Source organism: Rousettus aegyptiacus, unplaced genomic scaffold, assembly GCF_014176215.1.
Source record: "Rousettus aegyptiacus isolate mRouAeg1 unplaced genomic scaffold, mRouAeg1.p scaffold_m13_p_14, whole genome shotgun sequence".
Lineage (NCBI taxonomy): Eukaryota > Metazoa > Chordata > Mammalia > Chiroptera > Pteropodidae > Rousettus > Rousettus aegyptiacus.
The window spans coordinates 50,460,183-50,487,160 of NW_023416289.1; the positions used below are offsets into that span (position 1 = coordinate 50,460,183).

General features: G+C 44.7%; 2 protein-coding genes across 4 annotated transcripts in view; one reads left to right on the top strand and one right to left on the bottom strand.

Moving 5' to 3' along the window:
* Positions 1–6,617, top strand: part of HDGFL3 (HDGF like 3) — a 44,887-nt gene extending 38,270 nt beyond the window's left edge. The window contains exon 7 of one of the 2 annotated variants that reach the window (XR_004954324.1): positions 1,926–6,617. Coding sequence is in view for 1 of the 2 variants with exons in the window: in XM_016135367.2 (XP_015990853.2) it covers positions 1,926–1,931 (6 nt within the window). In the remaining variant the exon portion in view is untranslated. The remainder of the gene's footprint in view (positions 1–1,925) is intronic. The other variant, XM_016135367.2, reaches the window with a different exon arrangement.
* On the bottom strand, positions 3,249–26,910 carry TM6SF1 (transmembrane 6 superfamily member 1). Of its 2 annotated transcripts, XM_016135366.2 has the most exons (10): positions 26,766–26,910; positions 22,303–22,406; positions 20,263–20,360; positions 18,692–18,795; positions 16,263–16,345; positions 15,519–15,640; positions 13,723–13,827; positions 11,909–12,001; positions 11,605–11,724; positions 3,249–4,731 (listed from the first exon to the last, which is right to left on the bottom strand). In XM_016135366.2, exons 1-10 carry the CDS (start codon positions 26,855–26,857, stop codon positions 4,540–4,542), a joined length of 1,113 nt encoding a protein of 370 aa, XP_015990852.1. In that variant the 5' UTR covers positions 26,858–26,910; the 3' UTR covers positions 3,249–4,539. The 2 variants fall into 2 exon arrangements, with proteins under 2 accessions (XP_015990852.1, XP_036087784.1); XM_036231891.1 differs by lacking the exons at positions 18,692–18,795; positions 20,263–20,360; positions 26,766–26,910 and having other exon boundaries at positions 22,303–22,381.
* Between the last annotated feature and the right edge of the window lie 68 nt (positions 26,911–26,978).

The window sequence follows — 26,978 nt, forward strand, 5'->3', positions numbered from 1 at the left end:
CTTAAAGTAATACTCTCATTTCATTTATTTTTGACAAAGTGCCCAATACCCAAGTCTGAATAATCATAGTTTATGTCATCATTTTTTCAAGTATAAATGGCGCTCCGTGGAAAAACCTATGACCAGTGCTGCCTTGTAACTTCTGCTTGCTGTGCTCTGGGCGTTCTTCACCTCACTGCTGCCCTGCAGCCTTTCCATGGGCCTTATGTTCAGATCTCTCAGTAGAGAATCTGATTGGATTAGCTGGCCATCATCTGGTATAGGGGTGCCGTGGCACAGGGCGTTGCAACCTGTGCACAAAGAAGCACTTCTGGCTGCTCACTTGGAGGGGACTTCCTGTCTCGCAAACCCTCAGAGCACTTATGTCCAGAATATACACTATTATGAATTAGCAAGATATTTTTTGATGCATAGCTGCAAATAGAGTGATTATGGTGATAGAAGTTTAAAAAAATCAGATTCATAATTTGCTTTTATAAGTACCCATTTGATCGCAGTTTGTTTAAAGTTTCCCCCTCCCCCCCCCCCTCGCCCCTGGAAAAAAAAGCATTTTTTAAAAGTTATGGTCACATTCTAATGCCACCTTCACTTTGTTCGGGGCAATAATAATTTTCTGAGGCTCGCGTAGGACTGTCTGTTCCAAAAATATTCTTCAATATGGATTGAGTAGTTGTTACTATGAATTTTCTACCAGTGTTGACATAGAATTGCCTTTCATGTTAACATTACTAAAAAGACATGTTAAAGAGGTTTGTTTTAATGGATGTCTTTCTCCTCCTGAGGGAGGAAAATCCTTCAAAGTCTGTGAGTATATAATCTTATAGCTAGTTCTTTTATTTGTTAATAGTTAGGCGTCACCAAGCACTGCATTTTGCAAGTTCACAGATTCCAAATGTGATATTTTTTTTCTTTCTAAGATTGGCCTCATTTTAGTAGTAACAGAGACTAAGAAATACATTTCTGCCACTTGAGGAGACGGTAGGTTTAGCAGCGTTTCCTGTTTGGAGGTCTCGAAATTGTTCATATACAGTATCATGTACAGTTCAATATAGGTATTAGGTCTGTAAGTGAGAACACAGCCACGAGTGAGCCCGTATGTGCTTACATACACATTCGTTCACTTTAATGGAGTAAAGAGCTGAAGCAGGCTGTCTTTAGAAAAAAATACTTGGGGCCTGAGTTTCCTCTTTCATTCATCCTTTGAGAGCATTACTAGGGGGTTTAATGTATTTGGATTAATGATAAAGAAAACAAAAATACCATTCCTGTGGGAAAATGTAACCTGACACAGTTTAAAGGGAGACTTACATGAAATATCATTCTTTCAGGAAATGGAAATATGTTGTCTTTGTCACATGGATGCCATCTAAATTCTAAAAGAACACTAGGCTTCTTTTCGTTTTCTACATCTTGATTTTGTCAACTCTTGCATTTCTATGAGCCATATGTCACAGTAATTAAGTTGTAAATATTATACAGAATAATTTGCACATACTCCAAATGCTTGTTAAATTTTCAGCGGCTTGCCTTTCTTTCTGGCACCACAGTTCTCATAAAGATGTGTGACCTGTTTCTCCATTGACTGAATGTGTCCCAGCAACACACTGTCCTAGAGTTTGCCTGCTGTCTGCAGGGACACACTGCTGCACTCAGTGCCCTGCAGACCACAGGCAAAATTTATTGGAGTTTTTTTTTTTTCCTTGTCTTTTTTTTTTAATAGAACATTAAAGATGTCCTTTTGGTTCCTTTGGCTTTTTGCATCGATAGGTGTAAAGCAGAGCCTCTGGTTGATCTCGCTGATTGTAGCCAGTGCTGCAGTGCAGGTGGGAACCTCAGAAGGTCCAGTTGTATACCGCACAGGTGTGGATAGTTTTTATTGTTGGTATCCTCAGTCATCTAACAGTTTGTTTTTTCTTTTTTCACAGACCTAACTACCGTGAATGCTGCATATTAAGAGAAACCACCAGAAGGTTGTGCGTTTGGTTGTCTAATATTCTTGGATTTGATATGAACCAACACAGTCCTTGTTGTCATTGACAGAGCCCCAATTTGTATGTGCGTTATTCATTCCTCTCTGTTGTGTTTGGGGAAAGAAAAAAAAAAGACATTGAAGCCTTTTTTAAGGTTATTGATTTAATTTCATGTTATTTGGTTGCATGAAGTTGCCCTTAACCACTAAGGATTATCAAGATTTTTGCACAAACTTATACATGTCTAGGGTCTTTTTATCAAGGCAGTTAAGTTCACAATTCTCCTGCCTTTACTCCACCATCACCAAACACTCAGTTAAACATAAATTCGCATTTTTAAAAAATGACCACTCAATAATGCGTGTTTCCTCTCTATAACAGAACCCAGGAACCATTCCTAGATACATAATGTTGGCATATTGAAGATGGAATTAAGATTGTCCTTCAGTTTTGAGGCCATGTGTAAAGTTTAATCATATTGTAAAATATCTATTCTGTATTAGAAATAGCTAGTTGACAGCTTATACTTCTCAAAACTCATGTCGTTATGTACTCAAACTCAGTTTCTATATGTGAAGTCAGTGAGTCTTTTTGTGTTACTCCAAAATAAAGGCAACATTTATTTTTTCCCACTGCCAGTACAATTTGAGCGAATCACTCAAGGTGGGTACTTTACATTTTAAAGCTGGAATCAGCAGTAGCCCTATGGGAAACCAGACAAAGCATTGACTTTTAAATATAGACTTTTAAAATGGATTTGTTGTTTTCTTTCAGGACTAGAACTAGAATAGTTACTATCCATCCACAAACCATCATTATGTGTACATTGTTGCTATTGTGATAATAGAGAATTTTATTTATTTTTATGCCAGCTTATATTGTGAGAACACATTTAGTCAGTTTTGGGTTTTATCAATCCTGTTATGCTTGTCCTTGGAACATCTTTCGCGTATTCGAGGTTTGTAGTTGAAAGTTTACTGTAAAAAAAAAAAAAATCAAAAACAAAAAAATGTATTGTTTTTACAGAATAAATTTATTGGAATGTGTACTGGGAGTAAGATTTGAGGTTGTAAACAACTAAGTTAGTGTAATTTGGCTTCATATATGTAATGTGAGGTATTAATGTAATTCATATATTAAAGCAAAAGTTGTTAACAGCAAATTGACAATAGAATCAAGTGCAGGTGAGGGTTTTTTTTCTTTCTTTTTCTTTTTATACACTCTCTGGGTTTTAGAGGTTTTTTTTGTTTGTTTGTTTGTTTTGTTTTGTTTTTTTGGGGGGTTTTTTTTTTGTAAACACTGAGGAGGGAGAGGAAAGGCTCCATTGATTGCATGTACATCTAAGATATTTACCAACTCAGTGGACCCTCAATTCAGACACCTGACATTATCCATGTATTGATTTGGACCTCATTTTCTTTTAGTTTTCTTATTTTGGTGAAGAGCTAATAAATAACATGAAGAGTAAATGTGAAAGCACTAAAAAAGCCTAGTTGACGATGATGATGGTGACAGTGATGATGGGAGCCGAGGGCGTGAAAGCACCAGTCCACTACCACTGTAGGGCGCCGAGGAGGCAGCTGGACTTGGGGTTTCTCTCACTTAGCAAATATCGATTTTTTTTATTGTACTTAACAATTCTAAATATGAAAAGTTCGTTAAAAATAGGAATGACAATCTACTTTTTCCTTAAAAAGTATTTTTAATTTTCAGTATTTCATTTAAAATTAGTGAAATTTAATTATTTCATCAAAAGGGCTCTTCATGGCTCACACTGAAACATAAGGAGAATGTAGATGGGATTTTGAATTGGAACATATTACTGGTAAATTTTACAAATGAAAAGCCCAAAGACCACAAAACTTTTTCAGAAAAAAATATAAAATGTTTCAAATTTAATAAGATTTGTCTTCATAAGAGGCCAAAAATAATTTTATTAAAAATATACAGAGAAATACAGTAGAAATATCTCTAGTCACCAATAAAACAAATATTCCATTAAGGATAACAACAAAGTTATCTATCCCTCTTTAGCTATTTAGACTCACAAAAAAAGTTTAGTAACAGCAGTAAATAATGTACTTTCCTTGGGAAAACATTTTTCAACTAACATTTAAAAAACTTGGTAATTTGCCTTTTATATTGATGTTGATAAGCATATACATCTTATATGCAAAAAATATTTCTCCAGTCTCTGCTGTTTTGAATTTTTAATATGCATAAACCATATTCACTTTTGAAGAGTTTTGTTTCCATGCTCACTATTACAGGAGCTAAATTGTAATTTTTCACAGTTATATTTAATATGCAAACAGTATTACAATAGATGGTCAAGTTTATTCACAAAGAATTTTGAATATATTTCTTTAAACAAAAAGTTGCTCAGCTTCAGTTTTCATTCGAAAAAAGAAAATTTACCCACATAATACCATAATATACGCATATAGTGCAAAAGAAGAATTTATGTAGTAAGCATTCTTCTATGGGAAGGGAATACAATGGGACAAAATATCAGAACCAGCATAACAAAAGTCAGTAAACTAGAGAAGAACTGCATGAAATAATGTTTTTATTCAACTTTTTCATCCACCTTTGTCTTTATGAAGAATTCTGGTTTGTAGATACAGCGATAGGCCAGGAGCTGAGGAAGAACTCCATACGCTATGTTTAATGCTAAAAAGAGGATTTTTGCATCTTCGGGGACTCTGTAGACATAAGCAGTTCTAGCATGAAGAGAAGCACCGATGTGAGAAAATTGAGCCTGTTGCATTAAAAAAAAAAAAGGGTGAGCATGAATTCTACATTCAGTTGGATGCACGATGAGTTCTGAATGATGCATTCAGACCATGTTCCTTTGCCCTCAAAACCAGTACTTTCAAACAATCCACAGTCTTCAGTATTTCAGTGAATTTAGGGTCAGTCTTAACATGACTGTTCAAATAAAGTATACGTTCTTTAGCATGGCTTTATTACCAGCTATGCTTTAACCCATCCAGTGCCCCCATATCAAACATCAGTTCAACTTAACAGAAAAATTTGAGTAAAATCTCAGTTTTTTTCTGATCTACATTCTGGAGATCAGCTGTGGCTCATAAAATGTGTTCCAATAAAAATGAAGCAAGTACAGAGCTGAGAAGCACTGAGGACCTCAGTTACATTTATCAGTCTTTCACCTACTCCTGGAGCAAGAGCTCAAAGTCCTTTATTATGTATTTTTGTCTGTTTATTTATTCATGTATTTGTTCCCTATGCAACTTAAAAAAAATGCTAAGGGTTGTTGTGTAAGATGAGGTTGTTAGCAGCACTTGTGAGGATAGGACTACGTTTACTCCTGTAAATGACCAGCGTACCTGCAGGAAGCCCTTTCAAATCAAACTACGATTGATTTAGAAGTATGGCTGGCTGGTCAGCTTACACAACAGAAAGGCAAGGGCCTCCCATTTGTACTTCTGTACTTGTTTAGAACATACATCAGAATGTCACTGTTGGTCTTTTTTGATACTTTTCATAAGTACAGGGGAAAGTCTGTATTAGAAAATGCTTCTGTGAGAAGATTTCCTTGGGATCCTTGTATCATTACAAAATACAACCCTGGAGACTGCATTTTCGTATCTTACTGAAATTCAAGATATACATGAATAAAGAATTGGGAATCTAACTGTAATAAGTGGTGAATTATTAGTTTATCAGGTTCAAAGTGAAGACACAAAAGAATCTAAAGGCGCAGAAATAACAAGAATGAAAAACTAATTTGCTTTAAATATTTGTAAGTTATCTTACATTTCCTTCCATATAGAATCAGTTTGTTCTGCTAAGTGGGTAACAGGTAAAGGTGTTACTGAGCACTGGACTTTACCATGACAAGAAAAGGACAAGCTTTCATAAGCAGCATGTTTATGGATTTGTATCAGTGACAGATGTTTTAGCAGGCTACCTTCTTACAAATTACCGATGCTTTCTGGGGACGCCTAGTACAGTTTGGCCACTCTCTGGAGATAAAAATTAAATTAGCGTGGTGTGTTGCCAAGGACACCTGCATCGTGACCTGTGAGGCCCTCACACACCTCCCCCGAGGCAGATGGGTAAACAACCCAGCAACCGCTGCACCTTTCATCTCTGGACTATGAGAGCAAATGGCATTTGAGAGGCTGTCCTGAGTTGCCCCTCGCGTGGTGGTTCTGGGAACACCGAAGGGGAGTTTGGTCCCTGTCGCTCTTTTTCCCTAGGGCCTGTTTGGAATAACAGTGTTTGTCTGACTGCATAACCAATTTTTTCCTTCTGTACTAGAGGCCAGATTGAACACTGATTTTCAGAAATGTGGGTTTGGTGTTTTTTTATAGACACTTGCACACATCACAAAAATCACTGCCTTTAGGGAGATGCCAACCATACTTTGAGAGAATGGGTAACATGAGTAACCATGCCTTACCGCATGGGGAAGCCGGCACAAAAGTCAGTGATTCTGCAGGCGCTCCTGCACTCGCAGTGCAGTTAATACCTCATTTTCACAAACAGCACACTCAACGGCAACATTAAGAAATGATCATGTCCTTAGATTAGATTGTAAGCCCACCGGGCAGGTACCGCGTCTAATGTTTTGTGTGCCACCGACTGCATTTTTAGAGCTCAATAAACATTCTACAATAATGGTCTGGTGACTGTCAAAATACAAAAAGCTCTTCTACAAAGCATTTCTCTATTTTTATACCTGGTTTAGTAGGCCTTTTTCCTCACAGTTACTGAGCAAGGGGCAAAGATCATACTCTAATCAGGAAGCATCTGTATGTGAGAGAAGCCCGAGGCCAGTTACCTGTAGTTTCTGATACTGTTCCGAGATCTGATGGTGTATTTATGGTGGCCACACCTCAGCGGAGTGAGCACCCAACCATAGATTCCTCCCAATGCATCTGTATATTTTGATTTTTTCTTAGAGTGAATGATTGGGATAGAAAATGAGGCAATAAAAGCAAAGAAAGGTTAAATTTTAATAGTCGTTTTCTTATGTTTATAGAGACAACCTGGAAGGGGTGACTGAAAGTCATATTCCTGGTTCCAGAAAGGAGAAACGAAAAGAGTTTCATGTGTCCTCATAAATGCAGGCAGAAACGAATGTGAACATTGGGACAGTAGCCAGGCTCTTTGGCTGATTCAGTATAAACAGCTAATCAGGACTGTGTTATTGTTCCGTAGAGCGTTCTGAGCAGCATAGTCTAGTAGTTAAGAACACTGCATCTGGAAGCAGACTGACAGCGTCCAGTCCAGCTCCACCACAAACCAACGGTCTGGCCTTGTGTTAGGTATGTAACCTCTTTGGCTTCCTCATCTGTAAAAGTTGGATAATAACGGAACCGGCCTCCCAGGGTTGCCATGCGGGTGCAGTGAGTGGCTCTTGATGGCGAGCTTAGGACCGTGCTAAGTATATCGGGGTCTTCCAAGGACACAGATACAAAACCTGTTGAAATACCTGTTCAGGATCTGTGCTCCGCTTTGTTGACACCTGGGCTGTTTGTTCTCAGATCCCCTTGCTGACCTTTTGACAATTTCAAGACCATCTGTCCGCACTAAAGGGTAATAGGCTTATAAAGATGTTAAACCCAAAGTCTAGTTTTAATAATAAAGATGTTTACTGATGAATCACACCAGAAGCATGTGATAAATGGGATTTGCATTAGTATCCCAATTATCCATGTTCTTCCTAAACCTTCCAGATACTTCTTAAAGGTCTCTGTAAAGGAGGACATAGCAGTCAGCTCTGTTGATAACCAGATTGTCTTCAGAGGAGCCCCCAGACCCTGGGTGTGGCACCTGCATAGCCAGGGAGTGGGGCGGCCTGGATGAGAAGGGCAGCGCCGACGGCAGCCGCACAACTGCTCCTGCCTGCAAAGCCGTGGGTGTTACCTGGCCGCGGGCGGGCTGCCTGCCGATCCCACTGTGAAGCCGTCCCAGAGCTTTCTGCTTCCTCTGGTTTGTAGGTGATGTGCACAATGTGCAGAGTGAATCTTCTGAGCAACAGAAAGCTTATTCCCTCCAGACTCTTTCTGGGAATCTTCTAACAACAGAAACAGTAGTAGTAGCAACAAGGTCCCCAGGTCATTATGTATCCGGCACTGTTCAAAGCCCTTTAGAGGTATGACCTCATTCAATTGTCACAGCAGCTCCATCAGCCAGGTACTGTTATTATCCTAACTCTACAGGAAAGGAAACTGAGGACCCGAGAGAAGCGGCAAGGTCACCAAGCCAATCAGGGGCCGAGTGAGATTCGAGCCAGTCTGCCTCCAGAGATGCTCTTAGCCATTTGGACTATATCAGCTCTGATTTTTTCTTTTCATTTTCTGTGATGTTTCAGCAGAGAAAAATTTTTAACTTGATAGAAAATGCTAATGAGCAGACCTAAAGAGCCTGTAATACTTTTCAAGTTAATCCTATGGGGAGGGTTTTAATATAAGAAGACACTTGGGCTCTGAGTAAGTCCTCAGTGGAACTCTGGTGTAAATTCTGTTCTGGTTTGATTTGATTTGTGTTTTTTCTACTTTTTGATTGCTTTTTTGATTTCCGAAGGTAGCAGATTTGGCAGACTTGTACATGGTCTGAAATCAGGGACTAGTGACTCCCTAACAATGTTTTCTGTTGACTTGCACTCATCTAGAAGTTTTTCAAAGATGTTTTTCTTATTAAATCACATAGGCTCTTGGAAATTCGCTGGATCTTTCAATAACTACAGATTTTGGTAAAGTTACTGAGATCATGATTGCATAAAATCATAATTACATAAAACTTCTAAATTAGGAATGACAGTTTTAGAAAGCTAGGGGTGCTGGTCAAGGTTATAGAGAGTGCTTTCTATGAAGAATGCATCAGATACCCTGCCAAGATGAAAATTCATTTCGTAAGTACTCACTAAGTAGAAAAATCACATGACTGGAATTCAACGTTCTCATTGTATGTACTGATTTATAACTTTGGCTGAACACTCAGATTGGGTAGATACTAAAGCCCAGCCAAGAGCTATAGGAATGTCAGACACATGATTCTTGGATTTCACCATTCTGCTGGGTCAGGAGAAAAATCCTTCTGACATTTACAGGATCTAGTCCTTAGGCTCAGGCTATCTTGTCAAATTGAGCAGTGATGGACATGCCGGAGGATTCCTGCAAGGCCTGGAGTGTGGCCGAAGCTGCCGCCAGATGCTGTGCTGTCTGCTCTGCCCTCAAAAGTGCCTGGCTACAGTTCTCACCAGCAGGTACAGTCTGGGATTAGTCTTACCCATTTGCCCCAAGCCTGCCCACCCTCCTGATGGCTAACTCTCCACATAACTAGGCCTTTGCAGTTGTCTTCTGAGATGTGACCAGGTCCAACACCTGGCCTCACTCTCACCAGCCTCCAAGCTGATAATAGTGTTCCTGCATGGGCCTGGTACGGGGCAGACCAAGGCACGCAATATGTGGAGGAAGCGTGACTGCATGCAGAGCTCGAGCTGTCCAGCTCTGAGCATCAAATCCTCTGAAGAAGGGGCCTGGCAAGAGGGCTACGTGGGAGGCCCTCTGTCCCAGAATGAGGCAGGGGAGCCAGGCCTAGAAAACAAAAGCCGAGGCTTACTCTACCCTCTGACCTGCTGTACACCCCATATTACGCCTCATCCTCAGTCTGATAAAGCTCACAGCCTAGCTCACATGGCACTGCATCCCACTCCCCGAAGGTTCCTCAGCCCCTCTCCGCCATGTACCAGGTCCTACATTGTGCTGTGGGGTCTGTACCATGGCTCATTGTTTGCATGAAGAGAGGGCTAACAGTGGAGAAGAATGTGAACTTTGGAGTCAGACAGGATTTCATATCCCTAGTTCGCCACTTAGTAAGTTTGTGACCTTAGGCAAGTAATGAGCTGCCCATAGCCTCAGCTTTCTCATCTCTGAGGGTTTTTGAAAACTTGCAGAGTTGATGCTGTAATGACTCTGTGTGTCCGTCACAAAGGAAGACCACATTTACCCACTCCCTTGCAGTCAGGTTGGTGCCTTGCCTGGCTCTTCAAAGACCCCATATGATCTTCGTACAAGCAAGAAATACAACTTCATTCTGTTAAGCCACTGAGTATTTGCTATTCCAAAACAGCGCATAGCCTTTGCTTACACACATAGATAAGGAAAACTCAGTGTGGTTTTCCTCACACAAAGTATGGTAATGGCAGCTCAGACTACTGCAACGGCAACAGAATCACTCTGGAGGCAAAACTAACTAGACCCAGTGGCAGGCTAGATACAGAAGGTGAGGGAATAGGAAATATAAAATAATTAACTCCAAGTTTTCAACCTGAGCTGCTGACTGCAAGGAAGCTGGGGGGGAAATGGAAGCACAGTTGTGGGGAGAACCGAGACTCCTGTTTTAGACACTAAATCTGAGATGACCGCGACATCCAAGTGAAAGGACTGAGTTTGGAATTTAAATAACGGTAACCGGGAACAATTTGATCTGAAGATAGAAAATTGGAAGTCATCAGCTTGTAGTTGGTATTGAAAGAAGGAAATAAAGACCTAAAACCAAAGCCTGAGGAATCAGGAATTCAGAGGTCTACAAAGAGGATAAATATTAGGTATCACCCTTTTAAGTCCTTCCAGGAAAGGACAGGAGCCATTGCTTCTTGTGCCTCAACTTTTTTAATATTAATGCGGTAAGTCTTTAATTTCATAGCTAGGTTCTGTGATTTAAGTGAAATGGCATCTATAACAAAACCAGTTTCCTCAGAGGCTAATTGATACAAGAGTGAAGCTCCCTAAAGTACCTCAGACTGTAAGGATATAGTCAAATGTACTAACCCATAAATACCATGACTTTTTTCAACCTTCTAAACCTTCTAGTGTGTATTTTTGCCACCATCACAATTACTATGCCATGATCATAATCAACTGGATATGCCTAGAGTATCTGGATAAATCCCATTCTTACGCCTGCTTGAAATGAACAAGGTAAAGATAATTTTAAAAAGTTCATTTGATTTCTTACAGTAAGGAAATAAAAGATAAAATTAATTTTCTTTCTTATTCATGAGAGCAATTTGTTTTGCTAGTTGTTATTTTGTGAAAGTGTACTTCGTGTAAAATCATTCCAAAGCTACTTTAATTTCCAGTGCAGTGTTGTCGTGTTTACTGAGCACCTACTCCTAGCCAGGGGCGGGCTAAGTAGCAGGAGGAGCAGTGGAATGACAGGCCCAGGATAGAGTGTTTTTAAAATGAGTTCCCTGGCTCTATCTAACATAGCATAGTGGAATTCTGAGATATTAAATTTAGGGACACATCTTAAAGATAACAGCTCTTAATTCTCTTTAGTAGCTGTGGTGCTCAGAGACCGGGAAATGGTACTATAAACAGCAGTGCCACTTGCTGGGTACGTGACCTTGGACAAATCATGTAACCTCGCTGGGCCTCATCTGTACAACTGATGGCGCACCTACCAGGTAGCTACTGTGAGATTTAAATGTAATGTATATGCAGAAATGTCTTCTAAAGAACTGTAAAATGAAAGGGGACACCATGTCTGATTAGTATTTCCTACCCTAAAATACTGAGCAGAGATGTTTTTCAGATACTCAACCATGCCAGCCAAATTCCCGGTAAACTTGCGTAATGGAGCACATTCTTAGTACCTGAGCAAGACCTCCAGCGTGAATCAGTGTTATGTCAGCCATCCAGGAGCATCCAGGCACCACTAAGCCATAAAGTGCAACCACGAAGTAAGGGACAGAATAGAACAGATAAGCCAGCATCTGTACTGAACAGAGAAACAACATCGGCAAACTGTTAGTTAACCTGACCTGAAGAACAGCACAAAAAGTTAACATTCTCATTTTGAAAATGTTAATTCTCATTTCCTACATGGGACCACATTTTCCCGATTTTAAAGAGAGGAACTTGATTTCAGAAAAGTCTTGGGCTTTGAAACTACAGGACCTGGATTTTCGGGTAAGCGGCAGGATCCTTCAGATAGGGCTCTTGAAATTGTGCGTAAAATCGGCAGAGCTCAGCTGGGCAATCCAAAGCAATCTGAGAACAGAAATGAACTCGTTACCGAGATGCAGTCACGTTTGGTTCTTAAGTTTGCTGTCAAGGCTAAATGTGCCAGGTTTAGTCACAAGCTGCTTTGCTATGTAACAAAAACTATTGTAGAAGCTCATCAGTAAAAGGGAAAGAGAAACGTTCTGCAGATTTACTCTAAGGAGATTAAGCAGAGGTTAGCAGTGAAACAGGAGCTAGTGTCTGTTGAGTGTTTGGTTTAAGTGTCTGGGTTTCACTAGCCAGCGCACAGCCAGCCTTAGATCACCAGCTCTGCTCTTCCTGGGAGTAACTAGCCAACTGTTCCCCTCAGGGAGAAGAGTGTTTTTCTATTCCAAGCTCATCTTACTATGCTTTGCAAGATTCAAAAATAGCACCCTCCTCTGTCCAGTGCCTCAGAGTATATGGCCTTTGGGGGCAGTAAAGGACAAAGATTTGAAAGCAGGGTCCTCTTAGTCCAAAGTCACCTCCTGTGTCCACTTTAAAGAGAACAGCAGCTTTAGTCATGGCAGAGTAGATTTTAGGCCACAGAATAGACAAAGTGTATCTTTGGCACATTACTGGGTCCCCTTTGAGTCACTTCTCTTGGGCATCATCCCCCATGTCCTTGGCCATTGATGTCCCACCTAGATAACACGTGAACACAGGCCAGGGGCAGAGTTGGTAAAAAGGGGGCCCCACCTAAAGGCCCCACCCACTAACCACGCACAGGGCAGTACATACGCTACAGGGGAGCACAGTTGGGGCCCATTACTGTTCTAACTTTGGGGATTACGGTAAACTAATCAAAACAGTTTCACTTCTCTGGTCCAAGCAAAGCCTGTGGCCCTGCTCTACCCTGCACTTCCTGTGCCTCTCCTGTTAGCTGACTCTCCTTCCACACCTTCAGACAGCTTCTCACCCCAAATCCAGCCAGCCAACTCCAAAACATTGAATCCACATCAGCATACACTCACCACTGCTCCACAACGGTTGTGCAATGCCAGCAGGCTTAGAACAGCTAGTAATTGCCACTGAAGCTGAGTATAATTAACCGTATAATTCTGGCCGCTCTAATTTGTTTCTACTAAGAATAAATCATGAAACGAGGGCATTGTGAAGAATCATTGATCAATAAAAATAGTAACATCAGTAATTTATTGAGCACTTATTACGTATAAGGCCCTCTACAGGTGTCTTATGTTCATCATTTAACCTTCAAAACAATACTATAAGATAGGTTCTGTTATTTTATAGAGGAAGAAACAGGGCCAAAGAGGTTAAGTAATTTTTCCAAGGCCACACAGCTAGTTAAGTGGCCAAGGTTCTGACTTCTTATTCTGGTAGCTCTTCCTCGGCTCCATCCCTCTGCTCCTGAAAACACAGGTTTTGGGTCACAGTTTTATTGCAGTCTTAAGTTATCACCCTTACCCCAGATATTTAAATCCAAAACATCAAAAGAATGAGACACTATTGGCTAGCTTTTTCAGGTGCCCTTAAACAGGGAAGGTTAGAGCTTCATCTAAGGACCTAAAGGAGGCAGGATGAAGCAGCCAGAATGGACCACCCCCTTGGGAGGGGAGGTTTGGGGCTGGCCCAGGTGGGAGAGTGGCAGGAAGCAGGTCCAGCCCTCCAGGCTCTAATGAGAAGGATGTCTTGGTGTGCTAGGAAGTCTGATATATAGAGATACAGACCTAGATCTTGTATTTAAAGTTTTGATTGGCTATGCTTACCAAGCCTCTAAACAGGCTAAATCCAGTTGCCAGGAGGAGACATATAGCCAACATTAAATCAAATGGTCTTCTCAGCAGGTCCTTCGCTTGGACTTCTTGAACGACCTAAAATAGAGTTTATAACTAATGAGCAGGCCAAAGTGCTAAAGGAGAATCTGAGATCTGCCCAAACATAAATGCTGTGATGATGGATCATGAGAGAACTCTGCAGATTCACAGTTCACATCACAAACCATCAGGCATGCAACGTTAGGAAAATCATTTTCCACCCCGAGTCTCAGTTTCCTCATCTGTGAAATGAGCAGATTGGGCCATATGAACTTGAAGGGCCCTTCTAGCTCTGAGTTCATACTTTTTCTTGAAATAGCATTTTTGTAATTATAAACACAAGATTGCTCTTTTTAAAAATAAACCATAAACCCATCACCCTACTATTAATAATTGCTATATTTTTCTGGATACATGTGTGTGTATGTATACACATTTATTTTTCACAAAATTAGAACAATGTATAAACAATTTTGTATTTGTTCTTTTGAAACTCAACATCTACATATATATTAATGGTTGAGTATATATTCTATACTTTCCCACACAAGTAAAAATTCTAAAACTTAATGTCATATGGAAGCACTATATTTTAGCTACTTTTTAATGGTTGGACATTTAGGCATTTTCATGTTGCACTTAAGGTGGTGATAAGCAACGCTGTACACGAATCTCTATGACAGCATCTCTCTGCTTATTTTCTCAGGATAGGGCCCTAGAAGTAGAACTACTAGGTTAAAGGATTAAATTTATTAAGCTTGAGGACCTGGCCAACTTGCTCTGCAGAGTGATTCTCAATTTATGTCCCTATCAGCACTGCGTGACAGTGTCCATTTCTCCCTGGCTGTCCCTGTGTTTTAACATGGAAAAAAAGAAAACAGTTCTGTGTCTTATGACATGAACACTGTTGACGCACTGACGTGGAGCCTTGAAAAGCAGTCCAGACTGGTTACTGTTTGCTTTTTCTTTTTAACAATCACCTCACTCCTCAAAAGGATGTGAGGGAGTACCAGTTATCCGTGTGCCCACCTCGGTTTACATGGCATTTGTCTAAATATTTACAAATGAAATGTTTGTAAGTTAAAATGTATTTTGATGAATTCTATGGTAAATCTTTTAGTAAAATGAATAATCGTGTTCCAATTATCTCTAGTAATTCATATTTTTATATATTTAAGCTTTGCTTAAAGGATCTTGCTTAAGGACCTAATACTTATAAAAGGAAGAGAAACGTAGAAAGATGTCACTAGCTCAGAAATGAAAACCTTAACAGAATACCTGCCCGGCCAGTTCTGTTTCACCTGGACCACTTGGCTGTCTCAGAAGACGTCCTGAAGCCGGTCTCCATGTGCCTGGATCTCTTGGTAATCAGACCCTATGACTGTGTGTGCCCCCTTGAAGGGCATTATCTCCCCGGCCTCCCCCCAGGGCAGTAAATGCATAGGTATCTCCTGAAGGGACGCCCAGATGTTCAAACTCTAGGCCACCAACGGCCCCAGGCAAACCACACACTTGGCACATTCATGCAGAATTTGAGGGAAGAGCCAAGGTGAGCACTGGTGCCGGAAGCAGCCATAGTCAGACAGACAGCATGGGCCACTGAAACTAAGGTGTGAGCCAGCACTGCAGAATCAAAAAAGTCACACTGATTGAGGTAAATACTCCAGATCGTGGAGGCACATAGCCAGTGGCTATGAGCGAGCCCTGCGAGTTTGAGAACAGGTTACGTGTAACTTAATAACAATCACCTTTGAGGGATAATTATAATTTTCCGATGGCTGATTATAGATTCTCAAACCCGCCCAAACAGGAAGACAGGTGTATGGTATGCTTAAGAAAAAAGCAGGGCAAATGCGTGTTCCATACTTCCCTATTTAAAAGACAGAAAGAGGAAGTCAGAGAAGTTTACCAAGAGCATAAATATAAGTAACATTTAGGATGCCTCCCCATCTCCTTGTCTAAAATTTTACTATGGACCAGACAATATTTTTAATGAGACACAAAAAAAAGGTCAACTTTAAAACTATTAGGTGTTTAACTGGCATGTCTTATCTATACTATTTTTAAAATACATTTAAAAATCTTACCCTGATTTCTTGCATGCATAATAACCTTTACATTAGGTTTCAAGAGTCTTAATTCTCAAGTACATTTATCAACTTAACATAGTGTGTCAAGAATTTAGTATAATAAGAGTTATAAGCAGTATTTGTATACTGAATGTAATCCAAAGACAATACCCCCTCTAGATCCCTTCAAAAGTCAGGAATCACTGATATGAAATTTCCTAATTGTTCAGTGTACACTTCTGGAAATTGCTCAAAAGTGTTTCTTAAAAGGTAAGACTAGGAGGGGAAAATGAATACTGCAAAACAGCTTTTTGGTAAGCTTGGAATTTCTTGGTTCAATTACAACCCAAACAACTTCTCTGTTTAAAAACAATCCCCATTGTTTGAGAAAAGGAAAGTGAATTTTACGATAAAGTTTCTTACCTACAATGTTTCCTGGCACAAAAACAATAACACTCATAATAATAGATCCAAGCCAATATAGACCAATGGTTCTATAACTTTCCCTGTAACAACAAAAAAAAAATCTTGGCTTAGTGCACTTAGAGTACTATTCACAAACCTGCAGCATTATCTCCATTCTAATTAGTAAAAGTACATGAATGAAAATTTATTGAACTAGCGTAATAAACACAATGAACTCTGGTGCTCAAACTTCATGTCCATATATGATCAACTTTGGAACCCTGTGTGTCCTTCTGAACAGGAATTAGGTTTTGCCGCACTGAGGCGTTAAGTGCAACATGCTTCTCACTGAAAGGGGTCCTGCATTGCTGCTATGCGTGAGATGAGAAAGGTTCAAAAAAGAAATGAAACCGGATCCATATCTTAAATCACTGTAAGTATAAGTAATAGAATGTTAAGTGAATGTTCCCTGGTATCTAAGAATTGTTGGCCAGAGCCCCAAAGATGAAGATAATAAGTGGGGTGTACCCCATGTGCTGAAGGAGCTGCTAAACATATACCCCTGATCTTAATAGGCGATGTTGACAAAAAGTACTTTCAACTGATAACCCCATGACCCACCTCTATAAGGGGCTGTGAGGGTGTCAGAAGGGGACAGAAGTGGAGAAGATTCTGTGCTGCTTGCTCTGCCCCACCCCCAAGCCAAATGCAACAGATCGCAAGAGGCCCATCCGCAATGATGGGGACCATCAGCAGGATGCCAGGGAAGCATCTTCCCCAGCTGGAAGATAATGAAGACGTAGCAATTGGCAGCCTCTAAGCAGAGCCCAGGCATTCTCAGAAACACCTGACATGTGCCCTAGAACTTGAGGACATTCACAAAGAGAGGCTGGCGCCTAGGACAGGTCAAAGTTTAGCTAGAGCTGCCCCTGACTTCGTGATCGGAGGGAAAGGAGGCACAGAGCAGGCATTTCATCAAGCTGAATCCCAGCCTCATCTGGGTCAAGAAAAGAATGCATGGCTTTCTCTAACGTGGAGCTAGGGGGAAGCTTGGGAAAGAACTGGACCCCGCCCCAAAGGGTGAGCCTTCTGGGCTACAGGGAGCCCAGCACAACGAAGCTTTGGGTGGACCAGCATAGGCAGCACAGTCAGCTGTGCTCTTAGCATGGAGGGTGCAGTGCAAAGGCCCCTGTGGTAGGGGTCTTCAAAGAGCCTACAGGTGTGCCACACAGACAGATGGCGTGTCATAATGGAGGTACCAATACCCAGAGGCCAGCACGTGTCACTAGACTGCCCCTCTTCCCTTAACCCCATGTACATGCATTCCCAAGAAGCCAGTGCAGAGTGAGTTGAGAAGGGATAAAAGGACAGACAGGTTGTGCACCCCAGCCTCCGTGCAGGCCCCTCAGCCTCAGCGCTTCCCCGAACAGGGGAAGAGAGAGCTCTGGACTGACACAAGATTGAAGTTTTGAATTAGAATGTGCTGGGCTTAAGACCTAAAACCATAAAACTTCTAGAAGAAAACTTAGGCAGTAAACTTGCTGACATTGCTATTAGTAATTATCTCCTCAGCAAGAGAAACTGAAGGAAAAATAAAGAGATGGGACTATATCGAGCAAAAGTTTTTGCATAGCAAAGGAAACCATCAACAAAACAAAAAGAAAACCTACTGAATGGGGGAAGATGTTTGCCTATGATACTTTTGACAAGTGATGAATATCCAAAATTTATGAAGAACTCATTGAACTAAACAACAAAAGGCAATCCATTTAAAAAATGGGCAGACAACCTGAATAGGTATTTCTCCCAAAAGGGCAGATGGCCAGTAGACATGAAAAAATGATCACTAATCATCAGAGAAATGGAAATTAACACCACAGTGAGCTATCGCCTCACACCTGTCAGAATGGCCATCATCAATAAAAAACAAGTGTCGGTGAGTGCCTAGGAAAAAGGGGACTCTCATACTTTGTTGGGATTGCAAAAGCCACTATGGAAACACAGTTTGGAAGTTCCTCAGAAAATTCAAAATAGAACTACCCTTTGACCAAGCAGGTGCACTTCTAGATATGTATTTAAAGAAAACCAAAACAATTGCCAAAGATCTATGCACATGTGCTCATTGTCACAGTAGCCAAGAGATGGAAACCACCTAAATGCCCATCAGCAGACAACTGGATAAAGAAGTTTTGGTTCATATTTACAATGGACTTGAGCAGACCCCAATCCAGAGGGACATGTTCAAAAGGCAGTGGAGCACAGAGAATAAAACCACCTCTCACTTGTCTCCGTCAAGCATGTGTTCATGTCCATTTATGCCTGTTTGTGCATCTGCCTCTCTGCACGTTTTCCTTACACACCCGCTTATGGGGCGCTAAGGTGGCGAAGGCACACACACACACACACACGCACACACACACGCACACACACCAGGCGCACTGACTTACTCCCACGCTATGGCCGCCACCATCACCAGATACATCAGATAATGAGCAGATCCATCCCAGTAGCAGATCATGTGCGCGTGCGCAGTGTTCAGGTATGGTTCGCCCTAAGGGAAGCATTAAGAAGAAGGCCGCTTTAAGTAAGACTCAGACACTGCGACACAGAGCGCCAGACCTGTATTCCCAGTAAGATAAAACAAAGAATTTATGTTAAGTCTGCTAAAGTGAAACTTCTTCATCCTATAAAATTATGAAATTGGTAGGACCACGAAACTGTACCCCGGAGCCGCCAAAACGTCCTCGTCCCTCTTCTCTCGCACCTTCTGTCCTCTCAGACCTTCAGGTACCAACTGTACTCGATGGCCCACGACCTCTCCACTAGGAACGTTCCTCAGAGCTCAAGACCTGCAAAGCCCTGCCAGCGGGGACATCTGCCAGGATGTCCCTCAACTGCCTAAAACTCTACGTGTCCCCAACTGAACTCAGCATCATCCCTGCAAACCTGTGCCCAGCCTGGCAGTGTGGAGATACAGGCTTTTTCTCATCTTGAAGCTTTTGCCCAAACTGTCTCTTCTTTTTCAAAGGCTCTCCACCTCCCTGGTACACCTGGAAAATGTTAACGGTCCACCGCCATTTCCCTTCTTAAAAAATGCTGAAGGTGAGTCTCTGTCACTGCACTAGGACCGTGCCATCTCACACATCATACATGGAAGGAGGGAGCAGGATTTTGGACCTCCTCAGTGTCTGCCGAACTGAGTTCCTCCTCTAGGTTCCTCCTCTGGCTCCTCTCAGGTGGAATACAACCAGCGTTCTTCCAAAAGCAGGAAGCAGGACTTCATCTTGGACCTTTCCCCATCACCCCCAACTTGTCCCCAACTCCTACTCATCCTAGCTTCTCAAAGGCTCCAGACTGATGTCCCAGATTACCATTCCTTTCAAGCCCTTCCTTCCCAAAGCTGACTGCATTGTTCCTTGTCTTAAAACTTCCCTCACATAGGGGATAAAGCTTTATATAATGTTCCCCAGTATTTGAAACCAGATGAAGACTACTTTCAGCTCTGATCCTTATTTTTTGTGTGACCTTGAGTAAGTTATTTCAGCTCTCTGGGGCTGGATTCATCACTCCAACCAATAAGAAAAGAGGACTAGCTTTCTCAGGTGCCAGGTAGCTCTGATGCTGTGATGGGGAGAAGAGGTCACTTCAATCATATGGCCTCAGTGTTGGGTGTTTTACCCGCCTGAGACTGACTTCAGATGTAGAGATGTCTTGATAATAACAGGCACGCAAACCCTCCATTCATTTAAAGTACTTCCCTTATATTAAATACAAGTTAAGGGGAAAGGTCGTGGACCAGGTGTGAGACAGGAGTTAAAGACTACACATTGAAAAGAATTGCTTCCCATGACCTAATCCTCACTTTCCATGTGAATAAACAGCTTCTGCTTCTGGTAGTCAGTGAAATACTGTGTATCGTACTTGCTTACACCAAGTGAGAAGAATTCATCTCTGAGCAAAGTGGCTTGGGTGGCCGGCCCTTTGGCTGAAGATTCATAATTGTGAAGCGATCCCATACCTCTCTCAAGTAGTATGTCATGAACCCGTCAATGACTCCATCCTGTTCCAGTCCTATGATGAGGTTCACCACGCTGGTAAATCCAAAAACTGCGTACACTGGAGCAAAGAAAGCAGTTTACAAAGCGGCTGGCAGCTCAGGACATGGTGGCTAAGAGCTTGGCATTCACCAGTAATAATGGATTGTTTGTCATGCTTTCCAGAAGATAACTGTGGACACCGTGAACATGGCGTAACAGAGTAAACCTCCGCACACAGCAGGACCTCTGCCTGTGTCCCACATCCGACATCACAGCTCTCACCAAGGGGACACCCGCTGGAGGGTGAGAATGACAGACTCACCCACTAACTCTTCCATCCTCCACTCCCTACAAGCGGCTGCCCAGGGCCACACCTGCACCTCACCAGGACAGTGCGAACGAAACATAAGCAGTGGCCAGGGGAGCAGAAAGGTGACTACCAGGTTGAAAGTAATGACTCGGAAGAGATCATTTCTCTCGGTGATTACCAAGCAGACCAACTCACAGTGTTCAGCGTGTTCTGCTCCAGACTGGAGATTTTAAAAGACAGACAGTGGCTCATGTGCAAGTGACAGTGGCTTGAAGAACAGCTAGTGATTTTTTAAAATAGATATGACACAGTACAATTGAATATATTAAGGGAAGGCATAGCATCTTCAAGAATCTTACTAGGGTTGTGAGAATCATCTAAATAGGCTTAAAACTACCATCAACAAAATACTTTTTAAACAAGTGATCAAATTTAGTGCCTGTTAGTTTATCAGTAAAGCTGCATTTTCAAAGTTGTAACAAATTGGTGTCTCGAACTATGCGATTGGCACGAACAGGAGAAAAATCTAATGGTGAACATAAGAAAAGCTACAAATAAAGAAAAGGAGAGCAGAGTGGGGAGGTTAATTCAGGGGGAAGCTAGCTTTGTCGAGTCTGCAGCCAGGAGCGCAGCATTTACACTTTGCCCGAAGGAGCGGAAGGGCCCACGTGTGCCTCCCTTTGCCTCGTGGAGGTCTTTGGCCCAGGTCTCACTGACTGATCAGTCAGTGTATCTCCCAGAAAGGAAGCATCAACACATGCTCAGTCTACTGGTCTACCAACAGGAGTGTCAGAAGCTGGGTCAAAGAGGACAAGGACCTTCTGCCCTCCAGTGAGCAGGAATCTAGTAGGGCAGGGCCTGGCCCTGAAGCTGCAGTGTGTGCTCAAGGTTGTGACGGACAAGGACGGACTGCTGAGGATGTAGGAGCAAGGGTGCTCAACCCCGAGGAGTCAGAAGAGGCCTGGATGCAGCTAAGTGTGCGTTCCATGGAGCATGGAGTGGGAGGAGGGAAGAAGGCAGCAGGAAACCAGTCTAGAAGGATGGGGAGGGGCCAGGTCAGAGGCAGGTGGACTAGGGCAGGGGCAAGCACGTGGACCCCAAAGTCTGGCATAGAAGGCCCAGCTCTTCTAAGGACCGGCTTGCCTTGGCTAATATGTGTGCAAATGACAGTGGCCAGCTCCAAACCAAGGCCCTAAGAGACATCACTATTTTTGCACTAGCCTCACCTGTATCTCTGTATCTGCCATAAAAAGGGCACACCTTGGGAGCCATATGGGACAGCCCTGAGTCCCACCCACAGCCTGAGGCAGAGCCACCCCAGGGAACCTGCAAGCCCAGAGACAAGGAAACAAATGTCCATCAACAGATGATGGATAAAGAAAATGTTATTTGGCCATAAAAAAGGGGAAAGAAATCCTGCCATTTGTGACAACAGGGCTGCATCCTGGTGAAAGGAGGCATCCCCCACTTAATCTCCTCCCCTGAGCAAACTCTGACCTCTGACCTCGACTCTCAAGGGAGCTCCTTTCCTGGGCTTCCAGCTGGGAGAGTGTAGGGTCCACAGCCTGAGAGAGGCTTAGTTTGGAGGTGACGGCCATGTCATCCTGAAACACTCCTTCACCTCCTGCCTCTTTACAGGTGGGCGTCAGGGCTGCCCTGCTGCGATCTTCAGGGGACACAAATGGTCTCCCTGCCACAGAGACACACATACCGTAGAACAGCGGGTCCCGGGGTGGTTTTCTTTTGACGAGGACTCGGGCCAACAGGGCTACCAGGAGCAGGATGAGGGCGGCAAACCCTACAATTGTCCAGGACCTGCAAGGACCAGAACAGGAAGGCCGTCACTCATCAAAGTAAACACATCGGTGCCGGGAATTTCCTGGCTGTTCTAACTCAGTCGTTCCCAGCTCTGCCTCTGCCTGCAGCTCAGGTACTATGGGAGTAGAGATGTGTATCTGCTGCACTTTGGCTCCTCTGGGCTGTCCCCTGTGCCTTTTGGGGACCAGAGCCACCAGGTCCTCCCTCTCTTGTCATCCTGCCTCCCCTGCACAGACGATGGATATCAGCTGCCAGTGCCTCTGCTCCTCCAACCCCTGTTCCTGGGTGGCTGACAGACCACTTCCCTCAGAGCCGGCTGGAAACCCTCGGCCTGAGCTCCAGAGGGTACGCAGGAGTCACAACTCTGCACACCTTCCCGGGGATCAAGGAAGAAGGGCCACAGATGATGTGTATAATCCGAGGGAGTAGAGGACAAGGCCAGCCTAAGATCGGGAAGATTCTGGGCCAGAGTGAAGCTAGCTGCCCACACCCAGGGCCAACGGGACAGCATCCAACCCCACACCTGGAAAGCCAAGGTCAAGGAACAGCGGGGCTGGGCACAGCCACTAGACCTTCTGCGAATGAGCATGGCTCCAGGGAGACTAGAGGCCCAAGGCCCAGCTGGGCGGGGTTAGCAGTCCAGAGCCCCGGATTCCAGTAACTACCTTGCCACTGCCTCCCTGTGTGACATTAGGAATTCAGTCATCTGTTTATTAATGAACTTAAAAACATATTGAAAAAATATATTCTGCAGCCCTATGTGCCAGGCACTGTAGATGAACTAGAGAGGTCCCTGTCTACATGGGGGGCACCTATCTCAGTGGGCTCTGAGACCTCTCATCTGGAGGTCACTGCCGGTCCCACACACACACACCCTCTCACCCACCAGTATCAACAGGGCTTCCAGTTCTAGACGAAATACCGCCTGGCCCATTCCAATGCCCAGCCACACTACAGCCTCCTCAACGGCCCTTGAGAGCTGCGGGAAGCACCACTCCTAGGCTGAGACCACTGCATACCACCATAGCCTGACATGAGGACTTTGGATAACCTTCACCATATGACCCCGGGACTTCTGGAAAGTACCCTCGTCAGTCACAGGTTCCACAGACCACTAATACCTACCAATAACTGAGGCAGAAACTCAAATTCCACACGCCTGCAGCTGGAATGGGTGCCAGGCACCAGTCAGGTCAGTGATCTATTCACCCTACAGGTAGATAGGCCCCAAGGAGACTGGCTTCAGGTGCAGGAAAGCCATATACCAGCACCTGGCTCCAGGACCCACACAGAGTCAGGGGGTGGGCTCTGGGCGTCAGCTGCACCCAGATTTCCTAAACCTACAGAACCAGAATGTGTCAGGGATGGGGCAGGGGACTATACAACTTCTTTCAAGGTACTTAGATGAGGATGATGCTGAAAGTCTGCCTGGGGACCTCTGCTAAGGTGTGAAAGTGATGGATGGATGAGGAGTGAGGGAGATATGGATGGATGGATGGATGGATGGATGGATGGATGGATGGATGGACGGACCGATGACAGATGGTAGATAGTAGATGGATGATGGTTGAGTGGATGGTGAGTGGATGGATGGGTGGATGGATGGTGGGTGGATGGACGGACAGATGGATGATCCAGTTTTTATGATAATGAGTATGACCACGTCACTGTCCATGTAAAAGATTAAAATAGGTTTCTAGTAGATGCTCCAGGCTCCTCCTGTAGGAATGAACCAAGAGACGAGAGGATGGATGAAGCTGATGTGGGCGAGGAACATGATGCTGAGCTGAAGCGTCCCGCGAAGAGGGCTAGGGGAGGAGCCACGATTGAAGAGAAACTGGGGCAGCAGACCATCGGTACCTCCCAGTGAAAGCCAGTGCAGGACCTGTTCAGAACTGGGAGAAATAGCTCCAGCAGGAACTGGGTGGTGGGGGGATGGGAGGATGGGCTGTGACTAACACAGGGTGGAAAGGTTGTTAGTCTTGGAATGTGGGGAGGGGGCAGCAGTTATTGATACTTTTCCAAAATCAGAAACCTACTGAGAGGGGACACATTTGAGTATGAGCAGAGTGTGTGCGTGTGTGAGTAAGAGAGAGAGAGAAAGATCTCAACCCCTTCCTGACTCTTCCACCTAATTTGCTTTTTCTGTTTCTCAGACTTAGCTGAAATGTCTGGCGGGAAGAAAGCTACAATTAATTCAACTAATTCCAAGCCAAATGAATGCCTACTATGCGCAAGGCTGCATGCTGGGCAGGACAATACCACGGCGAGCTAAGGCCAGGAAGGAAAGTTCTGACCACAGGAAAGTAACTGGTGGGAAAGGCTTAATCCCCAGCGCTCAGAAGGGAGGGATCACATCTGCTAGGGGGAGGGTCAGGAAAAGGAAGAGGTGGCATTTTACTCGTAAAGTCCAGGCGTGGCTCCAACAGTCAGGGCAGGGAGGAAGAGAGTCCAGCCCGAGTGATGGCAGGACAGTTAAGGAGTGTCCAGGGGGCACAGAACAGTCCAGTGTGGCTGAAGCACTCGCATGGGGGCTGGACTGGGGGACAGGGAACCCCCTCAGAGGCTCCGAGTCACAGGGCCGGTGCCAGGGGGAGGTGCGAGGAGGGAACAGATGCTAGCCCAACCCCAGAAGGAATGGGGAAGGGGACAGTGTAAGGACGTAGAGAAAGAAGACGGGGTTCTAGCCTGCAGGAGAGCAGGAAGAATCTCAGGTTGGAACCTGTTATCCTTAACTCTGCAGGGCTCAGCAGTGTGCTCAGTAATAACGTGGCTATACGTAATTCAGCACGTACTCAGTAAATGCCATTACTGTCCTCCCAGTGACTGAGGCCAAAACCTCAGGGCCATCCTCAGATCCTCTCCTTGCTAAGGTCCTTCAGCAAGCGCACTGCCCTCCCTCTAAAACATCTCCATGCCCAGCCACGTCCCTTTCCCTGCACGGCTCCTTGTTCCCCTACCTGGAAGGCTCTGTCTGTCCCAGATCTTTCCATGGGTACCTCCTGCAGTTCAGGTGTCACCTCCGAGAAGCCTTCCCTGACCACCAGTCCCCTTCCCAGCCACTCTCTGCTGCCACCGCATTTTATTTGTTGATGCCTGTCTCAACACATGCTGCCCCAGCTTTTTGTGGCTTGTTCCTAGCTATGTCCCGAACACTCAGAATAGTGCCAAGCAAACAATAGGTACTTGCTGAATTGCTCATAATGCCATTTTAGGAGTACAGGGGCCCCGTGCACTGTACCCAAAGATGTGACATTCATTGCCCAGAGGTGCTATTTCCAGGAGATGTGCTCTGGGACTGGGTCAGACCAAGGGTAATCACTGCCCGCGCTTAGGAGGCGCACAGTGTGGACGGCTGCCATCTGGATAAGACAGGCGACAAGTGGTGGTGGCCCCAGCAGTCAGAGAGGAGGAAGCCACTGGCTGGTGGGCAGACACTTCTCTGCAACCTGAAGGTTGGAAGGGGTTTGCAGCCTACAAACTGATGCAATTTCCTTAGCACCAACCACGGTGGGTAACATAACAGGTTACTTCCTCCTCCCACAGATAGCAAGGAACGTGGGCGGGCAGGAGGGCCTGGCGCCTCTCCCACTGCCCAGGCAGGCCTGCAGCTGCAGGTGCGGGGTCGTTTAGCCTGAGGTCCGTCACCGAGGTCTGCAGGCAGGCGGGGACCCACCGGTGCGCAGCCTCCCTCAGCCACACCCATTTCCTTAGCAGTGCGCTCCCTGCTCTGCCTCCCTCCCGCCCGCCAGGGATCCTGCCCCCATCTCGGAGGGTCCTGACAGTGGGATGCAAATATAGGTCGTTGGACAGACCAGATAACTGAGGCCAGGCCACGCCGTCAGAGCCAAAGCCAGGCTTAGAACCAGGGTCTCTGCCTGTTGGTTCAGGGCTATTTCTGTCAGTCATTCACAACGGTTTCTAAAATTATGAAATGGTAAGTATGTGTGTGTCCATACATGGAAACGTTCCTGCGAAACCGAACGAGCAAAGGACGACCGGCGCTAACATGTCCCGCTCATAGCTCAGCTGTGCGTGTCGTCCAGCCCCCACCCCTGTCCCTGAGCTCCACGGGGTCCGGGACACTGCCTTACTGACCTCTAACCCGGGTACCTGGCATGGTGCTGGCACCGAGCGGGCGCCTAGCACCTGGCCCAAAATTGTGCGGAATGGCAAGGATGCCAGCTGGGGTGAGGATCCCGGCCAGTGCGACCAGAGGGGCGCCTCCCCTCTCCACCCCTGGCCGGGCGGGGAGCCCCGGAGGCCGGTGGCCCCGGCTCCGCAGTGGCGGCTCAGCCCCATCTGAAAAGTTGTCAGGGCGCCACCCGCCGCCCCTCCCCACCCGCGCCCACTCACTGGTGCTGGGTCGCCAGGTGGTTGAAGACATAGGTGACGGGGATGGCCGAGAGGGACAGCACGAAGACCCCGGTGGCCGCAGAGGCGCTCATTGCCGCCGCCCGCCGCGCCGCTCGCCCTTCACCGCATCCCGCGGGGCGCTCCGCCCCGTCTTCCGGCAGCGCCCGCGCCGCGGCCCGGAGCCCTCCGGGTGCAGGTGACTTGTCCCGCACG